The following is a 22,203-nucleotide window of genomic DNA, read 5'->3' as shown; positions in this document are numbered from 1 at the left end:
AAAGTTTAAAATGTACATATACCAGAGAAAACATAAACAAATGAAATACAAACACAGAAATATCACCCAAATTGTTGGTGTGCTTTCACGTTCTCGTTGCCTGGACAGCGGCAGAGTAAGGGCTCAGGGGCAGCATCTGGTTCACCCAGCCTAACAAGTTACTTTGTGTCAGCTGAGCCCTACTAACCACCTACCTGTGGGTGGCAAATGCAAGCTGATGTGGTTTATATTACCTGTCCTTAAGTGTGGTCTCATTGCATCATCTCCAGGCTCAGTGAACTTCCCTGGCCACCTCTGCCTGCAGGAGATGGCTGAGCTGCAGTAACCTGTTTGTGTGCATGAGGGGATCAGCTGACCTCATCAAGGAAATCTCGCAATGATTCTCTAAGCCATAAACAGCCCAAATTAGCTGTCTTCTCCCGTGACAGTGCTGCAGCAGGGCTGCAAATTAATGAAAGGTCCACACTACCCCACCCCAGTGCCTTTGGATGGCAAGGAAGCTGAAGAAATACCTCCAAATAGGTGGAGCAAGGCAGGACATTTCAGGAGCATTTTAGCAGAGGGTGCCTATAAAAGCCAGCTCACTATGAAGTTAGGAAATCTGGGTTCAGCTTTCACTCAGCAAGATGCTTCAGTCCATACTTCCCTTTAGCTCAGCAAGTCATCCCTCTGACTGCAATGATCCCTCCTCCATGCTCACCTCACATCTGAATACCTCACTGAGCATCTCACTGGTGGCCCTACTGCCAGCCCAGGGTGACCTTGATTGAGCCTATGAGGAGCTCATTGTACCAGGGTGCTGCTGGGGCCAAGAATTTAGAATTCAGAGAAGAATTGGAGATTTAAACAAGTAACACGATTATACAGAGTATTACAGCTAATTCCAACAAAAACTTTGGAAGAGAGATATAGCCTCATGCTTCTGGGTATAGGCCAGCCTCTAACTACACTTACTATTACCCTAAGACCTCCAGTTACCAAGCACCTGCTTTCAGGGACCTTCCACACACTGTTCTCTGAGCAATGGCCATCATCAAAGAAGGATGAAACATCAGATGTAATTTAAACCTTATCCAAAACACCAATTGCGTTATTTCCCAAATTGCTAAATCCCCTCAGCCTGTTCTTTGTTTAAGCTCTAAAAGGGGAAATCATCAACTTTAGAGGGTAGTGGTGAATGCTTAGAAGTACTCAAGTATTGGATCCTCTCAGGAACAGAGGTGCTGTAAAGGCAAGAATTGACATAGCACACACTGCCAATAATAACAATAATGAGCTTGAATCATGCAAATATACTAACTGATCAAACTGGTTTGCCTATCAAGTTGTTGTCCATACCTAACAAGGTGAAGCTCTTTAAGATTTCTCTCCAAACAGGATACAAATGACAGCTTGTTTTTGGAAAGACAATTTACCTTATTGAAAAATAAAAATCCTCTTATTAAAAAAGGTTCAAGGAAAATAAGACATTTTTCCTCTAAAGTTACCTATTTGCACTTTGTGTGTTTATGTATATATACTCACACAAACACAAACTTAAAATTTGAGTTTAAAGACCGATTATAAAAGATTGCATAATATGAATGTTCTGGATTCTTTGTCTACTAAAATCCAGCTTTCTGGATAGATGACAAAATTCTAATGCCGTTTCGGTCCACACTTGGATAAGAACTCTATCAAATAATACTGCAATAAGTAAAAAATATGTTTTCATTTTCAAGAACATCAAAAAATATAAAAAATTATTCACTGATAAGTTGCACACAATATTAAAATTCTGTGGGTTTGCTATCAAAGCTGCTAAAAGGATCAAACACCTCTAGGTAATGGGTAGAGGTTTCCAGCTAAGCTGCCTACGTAAAATTCACTGTGCTCTTCATTCAAAATAAAGGGACAGTCATGTCGGGAGAATTATTTACTCAGATGGGTTCAGTTTGCAAGTTTGGCATCCCTTGTTTTGGAAAACAGATGATTGTTGAGACACTGGCATTCATATTCTCGAATGCTGTTACGCTTTCAGAACTTCTGATTATCGGAGTCATGAGATAAATCTGGATTTTTTGCATTTTAGAGTCCAGATGTAAGAAAAACAAAGTACAAGCTGTATGCTGCATTTAGATGGGAGCATGATTATAGGTATAGAGAGACAATTACAATTATGGTAACAAAATTTTAAAATATGTATCTGGTGTAAATTAATTTGTACAGCCCTCCTAGTATGGACGCAAGTAAAGCTGCTGTATATCGCTGTAACTAGTGATGTAACTGCATTCACACTAACTTACACAGATTAGAACCAAATTTCATCCAAATCTGAAGTCATACTGATTTAATTTTTGCACTTTAATGCAAAAATGAAACCTCTGAAGGGAGTTTTCAGGGGTTTTTTGCAGTGACTGGCATCTTAAAGACATCCGGAAACAAGCATATATTATCACCAAGGCAGTGATTCAAAATTTACTGTGTGTAAAACTAGTGCACAACAGAAACACTGTCCTTTCAGCAAGGAGCCAAACAGAGTACAGAACTGTTACATGAATTTTCCTGCAAAGCCTTTAGCAGCCAGACTAATCCCAGACACACCTCGTGCTGACCTTTACACACATACGCACAAAACTTTCTGGGAGACTTCCTTCCCCCAGTTCGTCCTTACTTCATCTCCCAGCAGGGCTGCCTGCTGGACCTGGTGATCCTGCTTCCGTAGGAAGGGAGAGAGCCTCCACCTACCTTGCTGTCCTTCCTTCCCTGCCCAGTCCCTCACCCCCTCTCTTCCCCTCAGGCTGGCAGGATTCCTGGGGCAGAGCATGCAATCAGTTTGCAGGGAGCAGCCGCAGCCAGAGGAAAGATGCAGAAGCACAGCCAGAAGGAGCACCTCTACAAGCTGCTGGTGATCGGGGACCTGGGAGTGGGCAAAACCAGCATCATCAAGCGCTATGTCCACCAGAACTTCTCCCCCCACTACCGGGCCACCATCGGGGTGGACTTTGCTTTGAAGGTGCTGAACTGGGATGCTGAGACTGTGGTACGGCTGCAGCTCTGGGATATTGCGGGTGAGTACAGAGGAGAGCCCTTTGCCACATAATCTATCAAAGAACAATACAAAATACGGACCCCAACTCATTTGTACTGATCTGAAAGCTAGGAACTGCCACTGCTTATGCAGTGAGGGAGAGCATATTGAGGAGAGAAAACTTTAAGGGCAGCTTGATATTTTGGACATTCCCTAAAATCAGCAGACTCCCAAACTAGGGAAACCAGAGAGTCAGAGTGAAACCTGTGCTAGCTGATTTTTCTCCCAAGCCCTTGGACATATTAAGGGACTCAGGCACCTCTCTCCAAATGCCCCAGTTGTTTTACCTGAAGCTGACAATGTTCAGTTTTGCTTCCTTGAACTAACAGACCTCTATGATAGGAGGAAGAATAACAAGAATGTCCTGTTAAATCTTTTTAATTTGGTGGAATAGATGAGGGATTCAGTAAGATGATTAAAATTACCTTTATTGTTAAAAAAATAAAGAGAATGTATATGAGTTAGTTTATCAAAATACCTTTCTTCTTCCTCTCTCTCATACCTGCCCTCCTTCAGTCCAATGAAAGCAACTTCTTACGTGTTTTGGAAAGAGAAATGTTTCTATTTGGCAATCATTCTGGTTGTTAAAAATACAATTACTCATATTTAAATACCCTTATTCCAACATCAAGCAAAACAAAAGACTATTTTCCCTCTGCAAGGAGAAAAACAGTAAAGTCCAGATATCCCCACATGGTTGCATCATTAAAACGCACAGAATTTGACATTGTTGCTGTCAGTGCTTCAGGCATTTTTGATTTGGCTTCAAATAAAGCAGGCAACTTTTTTTGCCACCACCTTTCTGAAAAATCAATCATTTTTGTTTCAGTGCAAAAAATAAGTTTATCTTGATGGCATATATCCCATGCTTTAAGTAATAATTTTTCATTTCGTGAATGCAAGAATCAAATACAACTGCAACAATAGATTACAGCATAAAGGGGGGCATTTAAAAATTCAATTTAATTAAGAAATTACTTTCATTAAATAGGGAATAAAGGTGAACATCATATCAGCTGTTAGGCAACTGTACCAGCCTGTGGCCTGAGTTGTGAGCCCACTCAGGCTCATTGATCTAGTCTGGAACAGCACCGGGTAAAACTGGTGAAATGAAAAAATTCTTGACATTCTTATTGGTGGAGGGAGTGCTTTTCTGCTGCACTGAGCTGTCTCATGTCTGAGCTCTGAATTTGGCACTGAGGTACTAAAACTTATGCAACAACACTGCTTTATGTAAAACGTATAAACTCCGCTTTTTCACACGCTAATTCAGTCCTGTGGTTTTATGGTTTTAAATACATATGTGCTCAGTTTTCTTTATTAAAAGGTAGAATAATGTGGCAAACAATTATTTTATAGTTGACAGTGGCTGATTGTAACAACAAATATGTACACTGCCAGAAAAACATTTCTGCATGAGAAAAAAGCATTTAATAGTAAATTCTGACTGTATCAAAGACTTAAAGAATGTATTTTGCATGCCTTGTTTCAGAGATTTATTACACTACTAATCATGTGCTGGCGGATCATATGATGTAGCTTTCAGTCAGGCTGCAAAAGCAATTACACCTAGTTGTAGTACTGAATGACTAGCATGCTTTCTGAGTTATCACACATGACAGAGAGAATTACAGCACAGTACTAAATTTCGTATGAATTGCCCAATTCAAAGCATCATTGTGAAGGTCAAGACAGTGGTTGGTAATAAAAAGAGTTGCTGTCTTAGCTTTAATGACTTCTGCTTAAGGAGCTTTAGCTGCTGCTGGCTGTACACAGAGAGCAAGTTCTGTAAGCAACATGCTCAATTTAGATGATCATGGTGCAGGCATAAAAGTTATCACACATAAGGCATCTGGCTGGTGAGAGAAAAAGAGGTTCAAAAATGAAAGAGAAGTAAAACTGATTGGAAATATGGAGAGAATGGAATTGGTTTCTCTTGGCTGTTGCTGGTCATGTAAAATCATTTGCAAAATACAAATGGGCAATGAGAAGAGGGAGAAAAATAAAATCTCTGGTCTAAAAACATCCTTTCTCTTTTGATTGACTCTGTTATCAAGTCAAGCTTTTCTTTTGGGTTAAGGAAATAAACTTTCAATCCCTGACCAAGCTGAAGGATGTTGGCTTAGCATGTAGAACACCTTGAATTGAAGCAAATTCTGCAAATAAATTGATAATATTTCATATCAGGAATGATATATGAATGCATATTTATATCATATTTATATATATACATATCAGGTATTATTTTAGCTCTTATATCCTCTCCCCTCTCCATTATACAAGTAGTGAACACAGTACCAAACATATATACCTCCTTGCTTTTCATGGGTAGTAAATTGTTTAAAAATCTAGAAATAATTTTCTTTAAAATATTGTGATTAAAACTAGTGTCAAACTTATCTACATTATTAGTAGGGTTTATCTAAGGTCTGACTTCATTTGAGGAGTGACACATTCCAGCTGTGGTAGGACCAAGTAGTTTGGCCCGGTTTACCCTTACCAGACACAAGAAGAAAAAGTAAATTTGGTTTATTTGGTGCCATCTAATTAAAAGTAGTTAATATTTGTGTAAGATATTTTTCTGTGTTTTTTAATTTTGTAAACAAAACTATAATATGATCTAACAGCTAAATGCTGAAACTGCGTTTATTTAGATGAGAGAGTAATGCCAAAAAACAAGGATAACTAAGTATTACAAAAATTAATTCAGGGATAATGTAGGCTCTGCATTACACGTTGTTACTTTAAGACAGTGGTTTTAACACATACTGTATTCCTGAAACTGTGAGTGTTAGGCAGGAATAGTAAGATTAACCGTGATGCTATGTGATGTTATGGTGTTTGTAACAACATGCTGTCATTAAGATCTATGAACTTATGTCTGATTCAGTGAAATGCCTAAGTTTGAGGTGACTGAATGTTTAGTATTGAGTGTGGGAGGAGATATACATGATAAAATTCACCTTCCTTTAATTTCTTCACAACAATTCCATTTTGTTTCACAAATTATGAGTTTTGGTGTTCCTGTTAAAGTATGCCATCATCTCTACTGCTGTGTCATACAACATTAAATCTTGCCCCTCAGTCAATTTCTGTCTTTATTTCTTTATCTTTTTTACTGTCTTTGTGTTTATGTCCTTTAAATTCATTAACAAATTCTTAGAAGGAAAGCTTTAAAGAAACTCTGAATCATATTTTGCACAAGGTTACAGTGGATGGGGTTGGCCCTGCAGATGCAGTCTGGCGCAGTGCTTCTGAAGAAAACAGCTGTTGCAGGCCGCAGATCCGGGTGTATTTGCTATTCCCTTCTCTGCAAGGCTGCTCTCTGTGCTACTGTCTGTGTTTTGTGCCTGAACAGCCCAGAGATTTCTCTGAAGACCAGCTTTAGCCATAGATTTACTGCAGGGAGGAGCTTTGTACATCAGAGAGCAGCACATCAGAGCCTGCTCCCTGCTCCTTTTCCACAGCCATCTCAGCTTCCTCTTTATCACTCCTTCTGCATTTGAGTGGGCTGGGTTATTCATTGCTACCAAAAAGATATTGGTTTGTGTTTAAAAGTCTGGTTCTCATCTCATAAACAGTTGGACCAATGCTTTGGGGAAAGAACAGTTCCATTTCCTTTCCAGGTCACTTTCACCTTCAGAAGCAGCAGTCTACCCACAGATATAGACGAGTATCTCTGCACTTGTAAAGTTTTTAGGATTGTTATGCTGCAGAGGGAGCAAGTAGAAACCTGTTCACTAATGCCAGGCACAGCACGTCCTCAGCATTTTAGACTCTCGGCAGCTGCTAAGCATTGCAGCACATATGCATAAATAAGATAGTCATGGTGATTTCTAGGCTAAGTTACCTTGAAATTACTGTTCTGCAAACATAAATAAGTCTCTTGCTGTGAGGGTTTTATTTCAGTAGAGATTGATGTGGGAATCTGTGGGCCAGATCCTGCTGACAGCCTGCTTTTCCTCATTCTGGGGTGGTGAACATCAGCTCAAGGGCTGCTTAAGCTTCAATCCATAAAGACAATTATTTGAATTCAAGTGTGAATACTCTAAAAGATATTTTGAAGGGAAAGGTAAAAGATGTTTAAATCTTCTCCACAGTTTCCAGCTTTTCAGTGTTGGCTAAAGGCTGTCTGTAAAGCCAGGTAGTTCCCAAAAGCATTGTCTCTTAAAACAGTGGCAAGAAGTAGAATGCATCATAAAACTCAGCGTTGGGCATTAAACTCAGCATTAAAAATTCAAATAATTTTTAATTTAAATTTTTGTGCCACATTTCAGATGCTGTGGTCAAAATTGTGGAAATTATCTTCATCCACTTATCATTACTTTTTATACCTTTATTAGAGATTATAGTGGTTAGTGAAAATTTTAGATTACTGTACACATTTATTCGGGGTAAGTTTTTATAAGCTATGAAAGTTCAGCTGATGGTTGCTTTAAACCTTTGAACTGATAGCTTTGCCTGCTGCAGAGGTGCAACTAAGATTAGGATAAATGTGCAGGCAGCTGCCCTTCAGACAGGGAGTGCTTCCCTTTAGTAGAAATCTTTATCACCTTGGTCTCACTGGGTTTGCTTCCAAGTAGAGTAGGATTCATCTGAATTAACAATTAGACATTTTTTCCCAGTCTCGGACTACAAAGGGATCCTAACCTTCAGTACTCCCAGTTAATTTTCTAATCTAATTTAGGGCTGATAATCCCAACATGAAGCCCCACCTCAGTGGGCAAAGGCCATTGGAATTGCAGGGTTTGATGCCAAATGCCAGTGGTCTTGTAAATGATGCAGTAAAGTACTAGGGACCACATCAAATATTTCCCAAGCTTCTGACCCTTCCAGTAAAAAGTAAAACCAATCTTCCTTCCCTATTTGGTCTTGCTGTAAAGCAGATTCTAATGTTCAAGGCTGCCTGAGAGATACCACTGAATACCTAATGGTTGATCTATTTTCTAGCCTTATTCCTGCCGAAGACATTGTGTTGCTGAAAACCTAAGGCCAGATTTTGACATCTTTAATACATCAAGCAGTGCCTACTATTAGGAGCAATTCTGCTAAACTAAAAGGTTTTAGGAACCTCATCTATTAATATAGGATTTTGTTCACATAAGCGAGAATCTGTAAAAAAAAGAGTACTTCTGCATCCTTAGGCATATTATTTAGCTCTCCAAGCTCAATTCAAATACTCAAGATCACTTTTTCCACAATTTAAATTAAATAAAATCATTATGCAAAGGTCATAAAACTAAAACTCTGATTTATTAAGCACCACTTTTTCCATTCAAACTGGCCTAATGCCTTTCTGTCAAGTATGTTGATACATTAATTATAACTGATGGAGAAAAAGACCACTTCAAAACAGTTCAGACAGTTAATCATGCAGCTCCATTCTTTCTCTTTCTTTGAAGTGGTTGGTGATGGAAATTGGTTATCCCTGTCTTCCTGCAAAATGCTGCTTTTACAAACACACTGGCTTTTCTGTGCAGTAAAATTCCTGTGTATCTGAAAAAGCGGCTGGAAGCCAGAGGAAGAATCAGTGTCATTCTATTTGTCAGGAATTTGTGGGCCACTACTAAGCAGAAGATCACCACTTAGGAGCCTTTTATTCCTTTAGTAACTTCCTTCATGGTGGATGATTTCATTCTGCAAATGAATAATTTAGTAATGTTCTGTGACACCATGTCCCACCTATCCCAGTGATCTGTGTCCTAAGTGTGAGGCCTGAGTTGAGCTGCTGTCGTATCACCTATAGTGTAAGCATCTCAAGAACTTTGAATGAGAAGTATCAGTGAAATACAATATCCATCAAAAACTATTTGTATATGTTGCTGCTTACCTCACTGCCATGTTTCTAATTAAACCTTGGCTTTTGGTGGAAGGCACCTTCTTGCAGATGAAAAAAGAATTTCTCAACAAGGAGATTATTGAATAGCACATGACTTAGCCATTCATCTGATTAGCCCACTGATAGGAATCATAAGACATTTGAATAAAAATATAGACGAAAGAAATTTTGAATATGACCTCTTCTTTCCCAGAAATAATCTATTTCTATCTTGCTTTATCAATAGGACACAGTGTTTCTTTAAGACAAAAAATTTTTGACATGAATTTCGAGAAGACAGGCTTCTTCTTTGGTTTCTGAATCATGTGAATGACTGTCTCCTTGCTGCCACAGTGCTTAAAACCAAAGACAAACATCACAAACTGATGGTGTTGACCCCCTAACTGGGTTCAGTGTTATTTCCATTAAATGAAAGTGCATGGTCCAGAAGCTAAACAATTGGTACCTTTCCCTTCTCAGCCTTCCCTTACATTTGACAGTAAAATTTATATCAGACAAATTCTCCACAAATAACCTTCCTGGGGTCAGAGGCAGACTGCCAATCTTCTTGTCTTCCTAACCTACTCAGAATTGCTCACATTGAGAAAATAAGGGTAGAAACAGGTCTGCATTCAATGCTTCTATTTCCATAGCACTTTTTCCCAGCTATGGAAGCATGTACAAGAGTTGTCTTGCTTAAAAACTCCTATTGTTGTGAAATGTTTCAGGAGCTTATAAATCTTCTTTAGATCACAGCTATGCTGCAGACATTAGTAGAAAATCGATATTTTATTTTCAAGAAAAGCTCTGTGTAATTTATTTTTCCAGAGTTCCTATGAAAACAGCAGTTATATTACCAAATCCACAGCTGATCAACATACCACATCCTGATGTCATGTATTAATTTGTTCATAGTTTTAATCATATAAAATGAAAGATATTTACAAATGTCCATGTTTGAATATACTAATGTACTTTAGCTCCCAAAAACTCTGTCCTTTCCCAGAAAGCACTTTGAATTCAGCAAATAAAACCATGAAGCTTCTGGACAGAACTGGTATGAAATCCTTCTTCACAGAACTTTTCAGTGGAGCAATGCAGCTCTTCATATTGCTACTGCAATATGATGTTTCTTAGAGCACTTTCCACGTTTGTAAGGCTTTAAATTCAACTTCCTCACCTCTGTGCTTTAGTTTGTCAATAAAAATAAACTTGTAATTACACTTATACCTGGTGTGGCTCCAGAGCTATATTATGGTACTGCTGGTTATTATCATTTGCATGAGAATATGCAGGATCCTCTTCATCCTTGAGCAGTTCAGTTGTGTTAAATGTTTTAGACAAAATACCATAGTACCAAGGAGTTTCCAATCTGGTGCCTATATTTTTTTGTGTCTCTTGTTGAAAGTCCTATAATGTACTCAAAGACTCTTGGCACTGTCCACAGACTGAGAAATCTGGTAGTCTAATAACACCATACACTTATTATTCACTTATCACACTTATTATTCACTTATAATGAACTTCATTAAATTTCCTAGGGGGTTGGCTTGAAAATTCCTTTTTCATGCAAAACTCTCCTGCATTTTCATACAAATTATTCTAGCATGGTATTTAAAATTATTTAGGCAAAAAGTAGTTTCCCAGAGACTTTTAAAATGAAGTCCTGCCTGCAGTAATGTTATCTTAGAAAACCTGCTATGTGAAATACTGACCTAGACTGGAAACACTGATTTTTACAAGATAATGTTTGTTTTTGCCTTCTACTTTCTTCATTACAGGACAGGAAAGATTTGGAAACATGACCAGGGTGTATTACAGAGAGGCTATGGGAGCATTTATTGTCTTTGATGTTACAAGACCTGCAACGTTTGAAGCAGTGACAAAATGGAAAGAGGATTTGGACTCTAAGTTGGTTCTTCCAAATGGCAAACCTGTGCCAGCAGTCCTATTAGCAAACAAATGTGACCAGGGAATAGATGTTCTTATGAACAACGGCATCAAGATGGATCAGTTCTGCAAAGAGAATGGGTTCGTGGGCTGGTTTGAAACATCAGCCAAGGTAATGTTTCTGTTTCTTTTCAAATGTTTCTAAGGACAGAGAAATCAGTTTTTAAAATTGATCATTTGCTCTAAACATGCACCTTGAAAAGCTCCTCTCTTGGTAATTTTAAGTAAAGATAGATTTGTAAATATATAGTATGCAATTTTATTTATTTTAGGTATTTTATTGCAAGATTCTGAAATGCAGCTGCTGTGCTATGATAGGCCAGCAGTAAAGTATGTACCCAGTCAACAGGTTACTGCTCAATAGCCCAGGGAGGAGGATGACCTTAGGCAAGGCATAAAAGCTACCTCTTGTGAATGATATGAAGATGTTTTTCATCATTCTTAACATTGAATATTATCTCTAAATATTTATATAACCACTTTGCTTGAGAAATGCTGATTTGAGACAATAGCTTCATTGCCTTAGATTCCAGAAATAAAGTCAGTCTATTGTGGTGCTTGTACAATGTCCACTGTTATAAGCTCTCATTCTCAAAAGTCTTTTCAAAAAAATCACATATCTGGGGAGGAAGGAAATATCAGTGGTCAAAAGGCTGAATGAGCTACTCTGAGGTTCAATTCTTTGCCTTGGTATAGATTTCCTGAGTGCATGGGATATTAAGATAAAAATCAGAAAGGGCACTCAGACTTTCAAATTTCAAAGGCCAAAAGTACATTGGTACTGTAGATCAATTTGAGATGTCTTGGATAATTTCAGTTCGTGCAGGATTTGGAAGCTGGCATGTGAAATATTGATTTGAACACAACAATTCAGTGGATATTGTGTTGATTGTATCCTATTATGAAAGCTGGTGTCATCATTAACAGCTCTGGGGAACTTTTGGATGTTTGAAATGCAAACAGATTGGTTCTGGTTTAACCTAGATTTCTAGTAGGCTGGAAGCCAAAATGCTGCATTTGATTGTTTAATTCCTTTTAAAGAGTTTATGTAAGGTACTTAAGAACTTTTAGGGTGTATATTTGTATTTTACTTTTCTGGTCTTGAAACCTTCTTTAAGCATTAATATTTAAAAGATGTTTGACTAGTAATCAGCAGAAGTAACAGCGGGGGAATAGCAGTATATCCCAGACTGCCTCAAGCATTGCATGAACTCTGGGCTGAGATTGCAGCTTTTCAGAACTTAAGGGGGCTTATAACAAAGATGGGGACAAACCTGTCAGGAGAGCCTGTTGTCATAGGACAAGGGGTTTTAAACTAAAAGAAGGTAGATTTATACTAGAGATAAGAAATATTTTTTTCTGACAAAGGATGGTGAAACACTGGAACAAGTTGCCCAGATGTGGTGGATGCTCCATCCCTGGAAACATTAAAGGCTAGATTGGATTTGACTCTGAGCAACCCAATCTAGCTGAGGATGTCCCTGCCCTGGCAGGAGGATTAGACAAAATGATTTGAAGAGGTCCCTTCCAACCCAAACCATTCTAAGATTTTATGATTCTATGTCTTTGTAATTAATGCCTTTGCTTCTCTACTGAATGAGTCTCAAATCCAGCCACTATTTCATAAGATGCCATTTACAGAGAGAAATTTGGGTCTAAGTAAGTGTGTAAACTCTCTTGCTCCACAACAGGGTACTTCCTATTCCTTCATGTGCAGCACCTGGTTTGTCTTTAGGTCTGTGGTTCGTCTGCTGATTTGTGTTAGGTGAGGCCAAGAGAATCCAGTGATCCTCCTTATGATAAACTAAATTTTACTATGAGGATGGTAAACATGGCACATGTCCACCACTCAAAAAGGTCAACCGCATTTATTGTGCTAAGACTCATTGCAGATCATGACAGAAAATAAATATGCAAACAATTTCAAATATCACAGAGAGGTTTTACGATGATGATGGAGCCAGTCTGGGGCAGAACTATGGAAGTATAAAAGATGTATAGAGAACATAACTTTTTTTTAAAGTCATAACAGAGGAATTTTTCCCAAGTTTCTCTAAGCTGCACAGAATTAAGAATTTCTCTTATTTTAGATATGGTAAATATCTATATTCTTCTTACATTATTTAACTCCAAAAGCCAAGCAGTCCCCAGATTGACAATGCAATCATGTAGGAACAGAAAAAAAATCCAGCTATGACAAGACTTGCTTTCAAAAGCCACTCTGAAGGGAATGATGAGAGTCGAGGGCACACAGCTGCTACCAGACTGTTCTCTGCTGTTATACACCAGAGGCTAGGACCTGTTGTTCTGCAATCCACACACCAGATTTCCACCCAGAATTGGAGGCTTCTGACTTTAAAATTATGCAGAGAGTCATTCCAGTAAAGATGGTAGAATCAAAACATTTAAACTAAGTTAGATCAAAATAATTTCCCCACTTGATCTAAGTCCTAAACTAAACCTTGCACTTCCTTTTCTAACCAAAAGTTAATATTACTACTATTTTAGAATTCTGGATATTGTACATTCCTGGTATTCTTTCAGCCTAGGGCACCATAAGTAATTGAACTTGGGTCTGATAAAAAAAAATTACTAACTCTCTTTGCTACAGAGAATAGGAACTCTTTTGAAGCAGAATAGCATGGACAAAGGAGTCCTCGTATTGCAGCTATCAGTTTTAGCAGTTCAAATAAGTAATAACTCTCTTTTTGTGGTACCCTGGAATAATTAGATCTTCAGAGGTTTTCTGGAGATGTGCTTGGAAATGTTAAAGCCTTGAGAACAAACTGAATATGATTTATGCATTTTGGAAAAACAAAGGTGATTACTTATAAAAAGAACATCTTTTTGTTCTGGTTGCCTTGCAGAAAGTAGCATGCTATATATGTACCTACCATATTTCAATCTGTCAATGGTTTTAAGCTTTTGTCTGTTCACTGGAAGATTACACAAAAAAAAAAAAAAACAAACCTCTTTATTATTCCCTGGTGCTATTTTTGTGAGCTAACCACTCCAATATAAAATATTTGAGCCACTTAATGCAGGCTTATGTATTAGTTTTGATTCTTACATTGATCTGAAGGAAATAACCCTCTTTCAGTCCTCTCCCTACAAAGAGAGATTTTGTTTGGATAGTTTTCCCTGTGAGAAGGGCCTTATTGGGCAACACCACCTCACAGTGTAGTCACAAGTTACACTGTTGTTGCCATATAGCCGGTGGTGAGCCTGGTCTCTTTTATATCTGCATATTTACTTCACCCATAGTGACTGCAGTATAAGAGGCACATCCCCAGAAAATCACCAAATAACCCTTAATAGTTAATTCTTTAATAAATTTCATGACCACAACTATTGTGAAAGAACCATTCTTTTAAAGGAAGGAAATTTCTTCTTCCTGTCACACATTAAATTATCCAGCACGTGGCCAGAGCAGCTGAGAGCTCCACTCACATTTCCAAGCCTTTAAACTGTTTTCACCACCATGCCTAGTTCAAAGAAGTGAGCTTTTGACTTGGATTAGAAAAGGAGCAGTTTCAAGCTTATTATCACTTTATAATAAAACTGGAACTTGTGCAACAAAACAGACAAGTCAGGCAAAACTAAATGTGCTTGAAAGTACCTAATTCAGAAAAAACTTAAATACCTTACAACTGGCCATGGCTGTGCTGTTATTATGCCTGAGTTCCTCTTTTTCCTGCTGTAATTCTACCGTCAGCAATACAGAATTAGATGAAAAGACATTCATGTTTTGTCCAAATTGCCCAGAAAGGCTGGTAGCTGTGCTTTTCAGATCCTTACAGAACTAGGTTAAGCACGCAGCTCCTTGTCTCCTGAACATCATGACCTGGAGACTGATGAGCAGTCTGAGTCTCTGGGCTATTTGGATACATCCTATTTGGACCAGGATAGTGTTATAGGTCTGCCTCTAAGAAATGTGGGTAATAAGATGTCCTTTATTCAGCTTTTGTTTGACAGGCAGTCCATTGTGTGCCAATATAGATTCAGAATGAGTTGTGTTGGAAGAGACCTTAAAAATAATCTAGTTTCAACCCCTTACAGGGTACAAATGCTGGACTAGCAATTAAAAGTCCTCTTTGCCATTGCTGTGTTGCCTTCAGAAAGTCATTCTCTCGTCTGTTCCAGCCTTTCTTTCAAAAAACAAAGACATGAATTCTTCCTATCTTACCAGGGAATTCTACGAATAATACAAGTTCTACTAGCCCTTGTTTAAATCACAAATTCTTCAGTTCTTTTGACTGGACAATTATTATGAAATATGAAAAAAGCAAGCTATGCAGTATATTTGCAGAGGAACTGGATATGCACTTCTGATTTCCATAAAGAAAAACAAGGTTTGGACATGTATTTGAATTAGGCTGACACTCTAAACTAATCTGCTGATCTGGTAACTTAAATCCAAGCAATTCATTTGAGACTGCCAGACCCAGTTAGGGATGTGTGGCTCCCTAGATTGTCTTTTTAATTCACTCAAAAATGTCTAACCAATTTCACAGTACAGTTTGAGGAAATACTTCTGATTCTGCCATAAAGCAAGAAATAAAGCTGAGATTTAAGGCAGGATATTTCATTTCAGATGTACAATCACTCTGTGCAGAATCCTCTGCAGATTTTTTTTCCTGTAATTGAAAGGAGTCCATTCAGATTATCCTATGGGTATTAGAGCTGTCCTGTAGCTCTCTGGAACACTTTTATGAAATGCATTATTTAGTGCTGTCCCAAATCTGGAAATTCAGAGAAATACAAAATTGTTGAAATCAGAAAATCATTAAGTGAAATAATTTTGTTGCAGGCTATTCAACCAGATGTAAGAATTAAATCACAGGAAAGATCTTTTGACAGAGTTGCCGTCACAGCAGTTCACGTCTATGAATTTCATGTTCATGCTTCTAGATGGCTTTTAACTTGTATGGCTGCATTTTCCTGGAAACACCACTGCAGGAGCAGAGCACACCATCTTAATAAGGCTCTGTTCCCAGCAGTTTCCAGGGAGTTCTGCTAAGGGAGCATGCTAGCTCCAGGGGAGGGCAGGTTAAAGCATCTTTCAAGTTATTTCCTTGCGCCTGGATTTTACTGCAGTATGGAAATAAAATGTGGAAGCTATGAGCTTCTCACTAGGTTCCCATCTAATACCTGAATATTTCACAATTTGTAAATGCTTGCTTATGGGAAGTCAATTTCCTTCAAGTGCAGCAGTAGTCTAGGGTCATGTCTCTAAGCAGCAGTGATTTAGAGCTCCCCAAGAGCTCTGTGCCTGCATACACACTGTTCTTCACCCTGGTTTTCAAGGTAAGACTCAGAAGCATCAGAATCAGTAAGAGGAAAAAACTGTCAATGGGAAAAGCATTCTATCAGAAAACAACCTGATAGTCAAATTTAAGATATGTGCATGGTAAAGAAACAAAATTTCTTTCATCTGAAAGTGAGATAGGCCCTTAAAACTTGCCAGGCCTTTATTCTTCTACAAAGAGCTAAGAGACTCTAATCTGTGGGAACTTATTTCATATATTGAAAAGGAATGTCCTAAATGTTAATGTTCTGCATCTGCAGTAGAGATGGCAGATAAGGGGGAAGATAATCCAGAATGCAAAAACATTTGCTGAGCTTGTGTACTGCTTTGAGTCACATTCAATAATGTATTTCTTTTCCCTTTAGTTGATTGTTGCTTACAAGACATTATTTCCAATAGCAATCAGTTCAAGGGTTTTAAATAATGCAGCTCTCTTTCCCTGCCCTCAGTTGCTATCCTTTCCATAAAAGTGCCCTTTGAAAGGATATATTTTAATAAGATTGATCTACAAGCAAACACTAATTTCATTTATGTCCTCCAGTGTTCCTTTCTGGATTTCAGAGATTAGTCAGAGTTATTTTCTTTGCCTTTTTTTGTTTAGTAATAGAATAAAGAGTAGCATGTTCTGATTTTCATGTTTCCATTCCTTCTTGATGAGGCCACAAGAAAGACTTGCACAAGTAGTCAGGCATTGTCACAGAAGCAGGGTTCAGGTCCTTGCTCTGGCAGATTCTGGCAGGTTGATGCAGGATAAATCACTTGGGGATAGATTCACATCTCAGCTCTTGCACTGACTGGGATACTGTATCAGGTGCTGGGGCTTTCTGAGCCTCACAGAACTGGGCTAGGCACCTCAAGGGACAGGGCAGAGCAAGGTGCTTGGGAAAGGCTTTTATAAAGGCTGGCATGCTGAATCAGGAATACAGGACTGATAAAGACATCATAACGTGGGTAAGATCCTTTTTGGCCTTGCAGTAAAAGCTTTCTCTTGGGAAAGAGCTTTTCTTGAGAAAGGAAATTGTTGCATTCTTAACTTATAATGTGAAGACTTCATCCTGTGCTGTCTCCCACTTTCCAACTAGCCACTGCATGCTGGACCAGGATTCATGTGGCTCTGCATTTTCTCCTTTTGACAAATGGCCATAGCAGCACTTCCCTATCACAGAAAGCTGCTGTCCAGATAAACACATCAAAGATGCAGTGCTGAGTAATACCAGCCTTGAAAGCAATACAGGGAGACAGAGTGTCTCCTGCGTTTGGAGAACTGTGAAGGTAAAAGTGGCCTCAGAGGAGGCTGGATAACAAGCACTACAGGGGAGAGGGAGAGGGAGAGGGAGAGGGAGAGGGAGAGGGAGAGGGAGAGGGAGAGGGAGAGGGAGAGGGAGAGGGAGAGGAGAAGAAGAGAAGAGAAGAGAAGAGAAGAGAAGAGAAGAGAAGAGAAGAGAAGAGAAGAGAAGAGAAGAGAAGAGAAGAGAAGAGAAGAGAAGAGAAGAGAAGAGAAGAGAAGAGAAGAGAAGAGAAGAGAAGAGAAGAGAAGAGAAGAGAAGAGAAGAGAAGAGAAGAGAAGAGAAGAGAAGAGAAGAGAAGAGAAAAAATCTGAACTTCAGCAATCTTCAGTTTCTTTGATGTTCTTTTGTAGGACAAAGCCATATGGGAGGTGACAATTATGGACATAGTTTTATTTTCAGGTATAATTGAGGCAATTTCCATGTCTCAATACCATTAGTGGTTTGTCTGTGATTTTTCTTCTCTGTCCAATCTTACACTCTGATTGTTGGTTTTTATGCGTTTGAGTGGATTTTAACTTTCTCTTCTTTCCTTTCCTCCCCTTGATTGCCTCTCAACACTTCATGGGCCCTAAAATCACCAGACCTCTGGATGTCTGTGTTTGGATAGCAGATCACATTCTACTGTCTGTAGTTTTTCACTGCCTAGCAGAATACAGATTTTTCTTTTGCAAAACACACCATAGGAGGAGAGGTAGAGAAATCAATATTTCATTAGTCAGACCAGAATACAGCAATGTCTGATCTGCAGGTCTAGGATACCACAGGATTAAGGTTGTAACAAAAGGCAGTAGTAGCATCAGAAAGGAAATGGTCAAGGCAGGGATCTGGGACAGCAGGAGTTGCTTTTGTGGAATGACCACAGGCTCCTTGCAGCAGGTAACATATTACTTCTCATCCATACTGTGTGCCTGTTGTCATCTGAACCACAGGAACAGGCTGGAGCTAGACACAAACTCAAAACCAGCTGTGCTGTCTGTCAGGGTCACCCTTCGTCTTCCTCCCCTTGTACCCCAGCTGAAATTGTCATCCACACAGCTTAAACAGTTCATATAAATGTTAAAGGTGAGAAACTGACTCTCTAGACTCAGTAGGCTCAGGACAGGACTTTTTATTCCTTCCCTCTTTCTTTTGTTTTTGTTTTTTCTTGTTTGAGTACTGGCCAGAGAATTCTTTTTCTTCTGCATTTTTAGGGTCATGTCTGCCACATGGATTTCCATCTATTACCAGCAGGGATGAGGGATGTCCACATATATCAATTTTATGCTATTGTGGGCTTGGTTCCTTCCCTCTTTCCGAGTGCTGTGAAATGGTAGCCCCTAATAAAGATGGTTGCTGTTAATACATCTGAACATTAATCAGTTTGGGTAGAATCTTAGATAGTCCCTAAGACCTTATTAAATAAACACATGCTGCTATTTCAACACATAAGAAGCACATGGGCAAATTAAATGCTCACCAGTCCATCAGTAAAAACAAACACAATGCAAAAGGTTTTTACATTTCTGTTTTTGTGCATTTAACAATCCTATTTTGGCTTCAGTTTTCTAGGCAGTGCTGAGAGACATTTTTCATTGTCTGGGTTTTTTTTAAATAAAATTTCACAGTGCTCTGAAAAGGGTTTTCAGTGCATGCTTGAGGAATTTTCTAGTCTGGTCTGAGAGAGCCATGTGATACAGCAGAATTTTAACATCTCAGTAGAGAGACTATTCCCAGCCCCATATTACTTTCTAGCAGTTACTATGTACATTAATATGTACTTTTCTAAAGTATTGGGGGTTGACAACTTACTAATATTCTGTACATACAAAATATTTAAGTTCATGTTTGTCATTGAAGAAACCTGTGAAGTCTTGCACTATTTAACATTTTCAGTTAGATCCACAGATTTCAGTCCTTTACTGTGATTCAGAGGGATGGACAATGGAATTTGTGGAGTTTTGACATTGATTTCAAGGGAATTAGACAAAGTCATGGTCCAGCATGAGGTGGCTAGTTGGAAAGTGGGAGATAGCATAAAATACAAAGAATTTATTCCTTTAGCTTTTGATTTTCCTATAAATGTGTCTTCTCTACTGAAACACACACGTTTCTTTCTTTTATGGGCTATTTTATGGCCTCAGTGCAGCAGGCTCCAGATTGCTATCCAGAGAGACCTGGACATGCTTGAGAATTGGGACTAGGCGGCATTTAAATGTCCCTTCCAGTCAAAACTAGTCTATGACTCAGAGATTCAACTTGGAAACCTGGGTAATCTTAGGCTGCAAGTAAAACATTATCTTTACTGAGCAAGAGTAGTGTGTGCATATGCACAAATGTATGTCTATATATTGGTATGCATTTCCATGTGGATGTATGTGGCTGTGCGATACAATTTCCTAGAAGATTGAGGATGCAGTGAAGTTTCTATCTCCTGCCTTGTAAAATAAGTAATAAAAAGGCAGACTAGAAGAGTGCCTTTTATGCCAGAGAGACTGAATTGTCATTCCAAACATATTGTTGGCTGTTATTTACAAAAAAAAAAAAAAAAAAATCTTTATTCAGTACTACTGCTTATTTTCTATGCTGTGTTGTGCTGTGTCTCACTGATCAAGCTGTTTCCTGGTTACTTATTCTACAAACAGGGTAAGAACTGGTGCAAGTTAAATGTGCAGTTGATATCAGGTACATGTAAGAAAAGGTGTGCTTTAGCTTTCATTTTAAACCCCTAGAGTGAGGATTTCTGTCCTACAAATGAAACCAGTGGTGATATATTTCTTCTGAATCAGTGCATTGGAGATGCAGTGCATTGCAGTCAGCCCCAACAAGAAATCAGGGAGGACTCCAAACCATACAGAACAGTTTTACTGTTTAGTGAGTAATTTGAGATTGTATCTTTTATTCAATGAAACTGGTCCATCACAGGTTTCATTGTGAGCATTGCATACAGAAATCGTCTTGAAATTGTGGAAAAGGCTTTAAAAAATAAGTGCTGTGCATGGCTGTGATTACTGGTATGTAATTAACTATTTGGAAATGAGCAGCCATTATTCAAGCAGTGAAATATGGTCTTTGGAGCTTTACTTCAGTCATCGATCTTCAACACCTCTCTGGCATTTGTTTTTTAGTTTGTTGAAACAATCAAGTCACCAAGAGATTGAGGTAATTTAAAATCAGCTTTGTATACATTTTAAAACATATATGAATCATAATATATATAAAACTTAACCAACTTCAAAACTCCAGTAAGCACTATTTAACACAGTCAATTTTTGAAAACTGTTTATTACAGTAAGTAAATTTTGATGTTGTTGAGGGAAAAATTTAATTATGCATAGGAAATATGCAACATGTTTTTATTATTATTGACTAATCAACCTATCTTTCTCTTTCATTTGCAGGAAAATATAAACATCAATGAAGCTTCCAGATGCTTGGTGAAACACATAATTGCTAGTGAGAGTGATCCAGTTCAGTCGGTTGAACCAGATATTATAAAACCACACTTGAATTCCTCCAAGATTGTCAGTTGTTCAGCTTGCTTTAAATCCTAAGAGACTTCCAGACTATTACAAGAGCTGAACAACTATGATTCACAATTTATACTTTATTCAACGAAACCAGCCTGCCCACATTGTCCCTAAGCAGATTGTAATTTTCTCAAAAATATATTTAAATTTTTCTCTTTTTTTCAGCTAAAATTTATTATGAGGTGTTCATTCCTAGCAACTATTCAAAACTCTCTATGGCTATTGGTCAAATAAGACTCATGGTGATGGCTGTGTTTTCCTATTTGGGTGGCACCAGTGATACCAAAACCCATTTCTTTGCCATGTGGTTTCTGAAAATTCGTATTTTTGATGAGACTGCAGCAGCACCCTACTTGTCCATTGATTTCCATGTTTTCTCAATACCTTGACCATGCAAATGTCATCATTACACTCTTTGTCACCCCTCAAACTTGAATGATCTTTTTTCATATGAGGAAGATTATGATGAAAATGAAAATTGAGCTGTTCAGAAAGAGACACCAAGAAGGCTCACAGTTAAATGTTCCCATTGCAAGTTCAGTCTCCTGGATGTAGTGACAGGACTGAAGATGCAGGAGCATTTCACATAATTCAGTTCTCCAGAAGATCTGAGCTGCCGACACTGATGAAGAATTGGCTCCCTCTTTCTGAGGAGTTACATTCTCACAGTTGATAGCCTTATATAGATGAAGCAAAATACAACGAATCAAGGGTGAAGGGTGACAAAACAGGCAATCAGGGGTACAGTCTCCTGGGTGAAGTAGATCAGGGTTTTCAGAAAGGGTTATCTATTCTATAAAGCCAGCATTTCCTCTGGAAAGCTCACACTGATTTTTTTCCCTCCCTCTCATCCCTCATGCCACAGCTATCCTTGTGTGTTTAAACTGTGTGTATTCTGTAAGTCCTAACATGCATCCCTTCATTATGTTTATTCTCATGGGAAAATTCACTATCCACACTCTAAGATACCAGCAGAACTTTTCAGGAATCCATCTGTGTTGAGTAGAAGAGTATTTGCTTTCTGAAAACATTCTTCTAAAATGTATATGAATCCTCACAGGAAGTAAGCAAAATGAAACAGTCTTAAGAGACACTTCTGGAAGACGTGAAGAATTTATTGAGCCGTACTGTGGAAATAAAATTGTTGATTTTCAGCATCTCACAAAAGGTGCTGGTTGGTGGAGTCATTCAGAGAAGTGTGTCTAGACAAGAAGTCTCGACATCTGGATGCAAGCCCCTTCAAGACAAACTTTGCCTCTATC

General features: G+C 38.4%; 1 protein-coding gene across 2 annotated transcripts; it reads left to right on the top strand.

Moving 5' to 3' along the window:
- Positions 1-1,923: 1,923 nt before the first annotated feature.
- RAB38 (RAB38, member RAS oncogene family) lies at positions 1,924-21,112 on the top strand. Of its 2 annotated transcripts, XM_059466450.1 has the most exons (4): positions 1,924-1,932; positions 2,864-3,050; positions 10,670-10,950; positions 20,813-21,112. In XM_059466450.1, exons 1-4 carry the CDS (start codon positions 1,924-1,926, stop codon positions 20,963-20,965), a joined length of 630 nt encoding a protein of 209 aa, XP_059322433.1. In that variant the 3' UTR covers positions 20,966-21,112. The 2 variants fall into 2 exon arrangements, with proteins under 2 accessions (XP_059322433.1, XP_059322434.1); XM_059466451.1 differs by lacking the exon at positions 1,924-1,932 and having other exon boundaries at positions 2,831-3,050.
- Positions 21,113-22,203: the final 1,091 nt, after the last annotated feature.

Source organism: Ammospiza nelsoni, chromosome 2 (assembly GCF_027579445.1).
Source record: "Ammospiza nelsoni isolate bAmmNel1 chromosome 2, bAmmNel1.pri, whole genome shotgun sequence".
Taxonomy (NCBI): domain Eukaryota; kingdom Metazoa; phylum Chordata; class Aves; order Passeriformes; family Passerellidae; genus Ammospiza; species Ammospiza nelsoni.
The sequence above is the reverse complement of the archived record's forward strand: the minus strand, read 5'-3'. Positions and strand labels throughout refer to the sequence as shown.

What these genes read in the sequence shown, in the direction of transcription:
- RAB38 (XM_059466451.1), top strand. Translation starts at nt 2,846, where the DNA reads ATGCAGAAGCACAGCCAGAAGGAGCACCTCTACAAGCTGCTGGTGATC. An exon ending in GCAGCTCTGGGATATTGCGG is followed by an intron (nt 3,051 to 10,669) that starts GTGAGTACAGAG and finishes TCTTCATTACAG; the next exon opens with GACAGGAAAGATTTGGAAAC. An exon ending in GGTTTGAAACATCAGCCAAG is followed by an intron (nt 10,951 to 20,812) that starts GTAATGTTTCTG and finishes TTTCATTTGCAG; the next exon opens with GAAAATATAAACATCAATGA.